This window comes from Rhincodon typus, chromosome 27 (assembly GCF_021869965.1).
Source record: "Rhincodon typus isolate 14 chromosome 27, sRhiTyp1.1, whole genome shotgun sequence".
Lineage (NCBI taxonomy): Eukaryota > Metazoa > Chordata > Chondrichthyes > Orectolobiformes > Rhincodontidae > Rhincodon > Rhincodon typus.
This window is the reverse complement of record NC_063358.1, coordinates 23,984,202-23,987,228: the sequence shown is the minus strand read 5'-3', so window position 1 is coordinate 23,987,228 and position 3,027 is coordinate 23,984,202. Positions and strand designations below refer to the sequence as shown.

General features: G+C 48.0%; 1 protein-coding gene across 1 annotated transcript in view; it reads right to left on the bottom strand.

The window, feature by feature from the left end:
* psmb2 (proteasome 20S subunit beta 2) overlaps nt 1–3,027 on the bottom strand; it is a 27,561-nt gene that overhangs the window by 24,112 nt on the left and 422 nt on the right. Inside the window, exon 2 of the mRNA XM_048612948.1 lies at nt 1,906–1,940. Within this exon, the coding sequence (XP_048468905.1) occupies nt 1,906–1,940 (35 nt within the window). The remainder of the gene's footprint in view (nt 1–1,905; nt 1,941–3,027) is intronic.

Sequence of the window (3,027 nt, the reverse complement as noted above, 5' to 3'; positions counted from 1 at the left end):
CCCACCGACTCCCACAGCTACCTAAAATACACCTCCTCCCACCCACCTTCCAGCAAAAATGCCACCCCCATTCCCAATTCCTTTGCCTCCGCCACATCTGCTCCCAGGATGAGGCATTCCACTCCCATACATCTCAGATGTCCTCGTTTTTCAAGGACCGCAACTTCCCGCCCTCAGTGGTTGAGAACGCCCTCGACCGTGTCTCTTGCATTTCCTGCAACTCATCCCTCACACCCTGTCCCCGCAATAACAACCAAAAAAGAATTCCCCTCGTCCTCACGTACCACCCCACCAACCTTCCGATCCAACGCATCAGCCCCAGACACTTCCGCCATCTGCAATCCGACCCCACCACCAAAGACATTTTTCCCTCCCCACCCTTATCTGCTTTCCGGAGGGACAACTCTCTCCTTGGCTCCCTTGTCCGCTCCACACTCCCCTCCAGCCCCACCACACCCGGCACTTTTCCCTGCAACCGCAGGAAGTGCTACACCTGCCCCCACACCTCCTCCCTCACCGCCATCCCAGGCCCCAAGAAGACTTTCCACATCAGGCAGATGTTCACCTGCACATCTGCTAATGTGGTATACTGCATCCGCTGTACACGGTGTGGCCTCCTCTACATTGGGGAAACCAAGCGGAGGCTTGGGGACCGCTTTGCAGAACACCTACGCTCGGTTCGCAAAAAACAACTGCACCTCCCAGTCGCGAACCATTTCAACTCCCCCTCCCATTCCTCAGACGACATGTCCATCCTGGGCCTCCTACAGTGCCACAACAATGCCACCCGAAGGTTGCAGGAACAACAACTCATATTCCGCTTGGGAACCCTGCAGCCCAATGGTTTCAATGTGGATTTCACAAGCTTCAAAATCTCCCCTCCCCCTACCGCATCCCAAAACCAGCCCAGCTCGTCCCCGCCTCCCTAACTTGTTCTTCCTCCCACCTCAAGCTGCACCCCCATTTCCTACCTACTAACCTCATCCCGCCCCCTTGACCTGTCCGTCCTCCCTGGACTGACCTATCTCCTCCCTACCTCCCCACCTACGCTCACCTTTACTGGCTCCATTCCCACCTCTGTGACCTGTCTGTTTCCTCTCCACCTATCTTCTCCTCTATCCATCTTCTATCCGCCTCCCCCTCTCTCCCTATTTATTTCAGAACCCCCTTCCCCTTCCCCATTTCTGATGAAGGGTCTAGGCCCGAAACGTCGGCCTTCCTGCTCCTATGATGCTGCTTGGCCTGCTGTGTTCATCCAGCTCTACACCTTGTTATCTCAAGTTGCACTACTTAAATGTTTTTGCTGAAAATGTCTAAAAGAACTCTTAAGAGGACATAACAGGACATTTATTACACTAATTGTTAATTGGACGTGAATTAGACTTAAGGTATATTTTAAAGTCACAGTAGGATATTGCCTGCAAGCTATCAATCCAACGCATTTATCACCTCAGTAAATGTAATAAGAGGATGCTATGCCATCATTCTAATCCACACTTAGAGGTGAGAACACCCAGTTATGTAGTGAGTTACGTTGCGTCTCCTCCAACATCAAACTTTCTAAATCAAAATCAGACTTACATGCAAATCACTGTTCATCTATCCAGTAACTAACATTAAAAATAGGGATAGCAGTAGGCCACTTAGTCTATTGTGCCTACTCTGCCATTCGAGAGAATCATGGTTGATCCTCAACCTCAATACCCAATTCCTGCATTCTCCCCATAGTCCTGTACACCTTCAGAAATTTATTTTTAAAAATATATTCAGTAGCTTGGCCTCCATAGCCTTACATGGCAGAGGATTCCATAGGTCCACCACGTTCTGAGCAAAGAAACCTTGGTCCTAAATAGCCTACCACATATCCTGAGACTGTGACTGCTTGTTCTAGACCCAACATCACACATGAATCTCTCCGAGCAGACTACCCTGCAACACAGCTGCAAAAGTCATAAGAATCAAAGTCACAATTGACATTCAGCATAAATGCCCCCTTGGATATGTATCTGTAACATCTTCCTGCTTCTCATCTGCTTACTGCCTTTAATCAACACTATCCACAAACGCATCAGGTTCTACATGTACACTAATGACACTTAACTTTATCTGAAGCATTTTCTTTGGCCCCTACCACAACCTCTACTCACTAATGACTGATTCCATCACCCTTCCAATACAACTGAGAGAACTTGAATCAGCCTGTTCACAATTTTGGTGTCACACAGGAATGTTAGAATTTCAGACTTAGGCCACTTATTTCTGCCTCAAAAATATCATCTGACCTTGGTTCACCTGCTGCTGAAACTCTCATCTGCGTTTATGAAAGTTCTAATCTGATCCTGGCTCACCTCCCGTGTTTAATACTCCATAAACCTGCTGTCCATGTCCTAACAGCATCTATGTGCTCAATGGATAACGAATTTCTTCATTTTAGACTTCCTATTTTTATTCACAAATGCTGTCCTGATCTTTCCCCTCCTTAACTCTGTAAACTATTCCAACCCCTAAACTATTTAGGTATCTGTGCTGCTCCAATTATGGGCCCTTTATTGTCTGATTGGAATAGTAACTTTAACATTATCCTCTGTCCCCTGCCTAAGTCAGCTCCAAACTCTTCCCCCTCAAAATAATGCTGGGATCAGCTCCAACTCCCTTCCACTCAAACCTCAGGGGATCAGCTACAAACCACCCTACACCACCACAACCCTCACCCAAAATAGCAGATGTTCAGCTCCAAAACACCTCTAAATCCTGGGGTATCAACACTAACAACCTGCTCGAACTCCAGGAGCTCAGTTCCAACAACACCCCCAAACCCCAGAGGATCGGCTGGAAACCTGTATACTCCAAATCTCAAGGGATCAGTTCCAACATCCACTTTCCAAATTCCGAGAGTTCGGCTCCACCACCCCCTCCCTGGGAATGATCCCTGAGAGGATTAGCTCCAATACCTATTGCTTCAAAAAAAAAACTGGGGGACCAGCTCCAATACCCACGGCCCAAAACCCTGGGCGATCAGCTCCAATA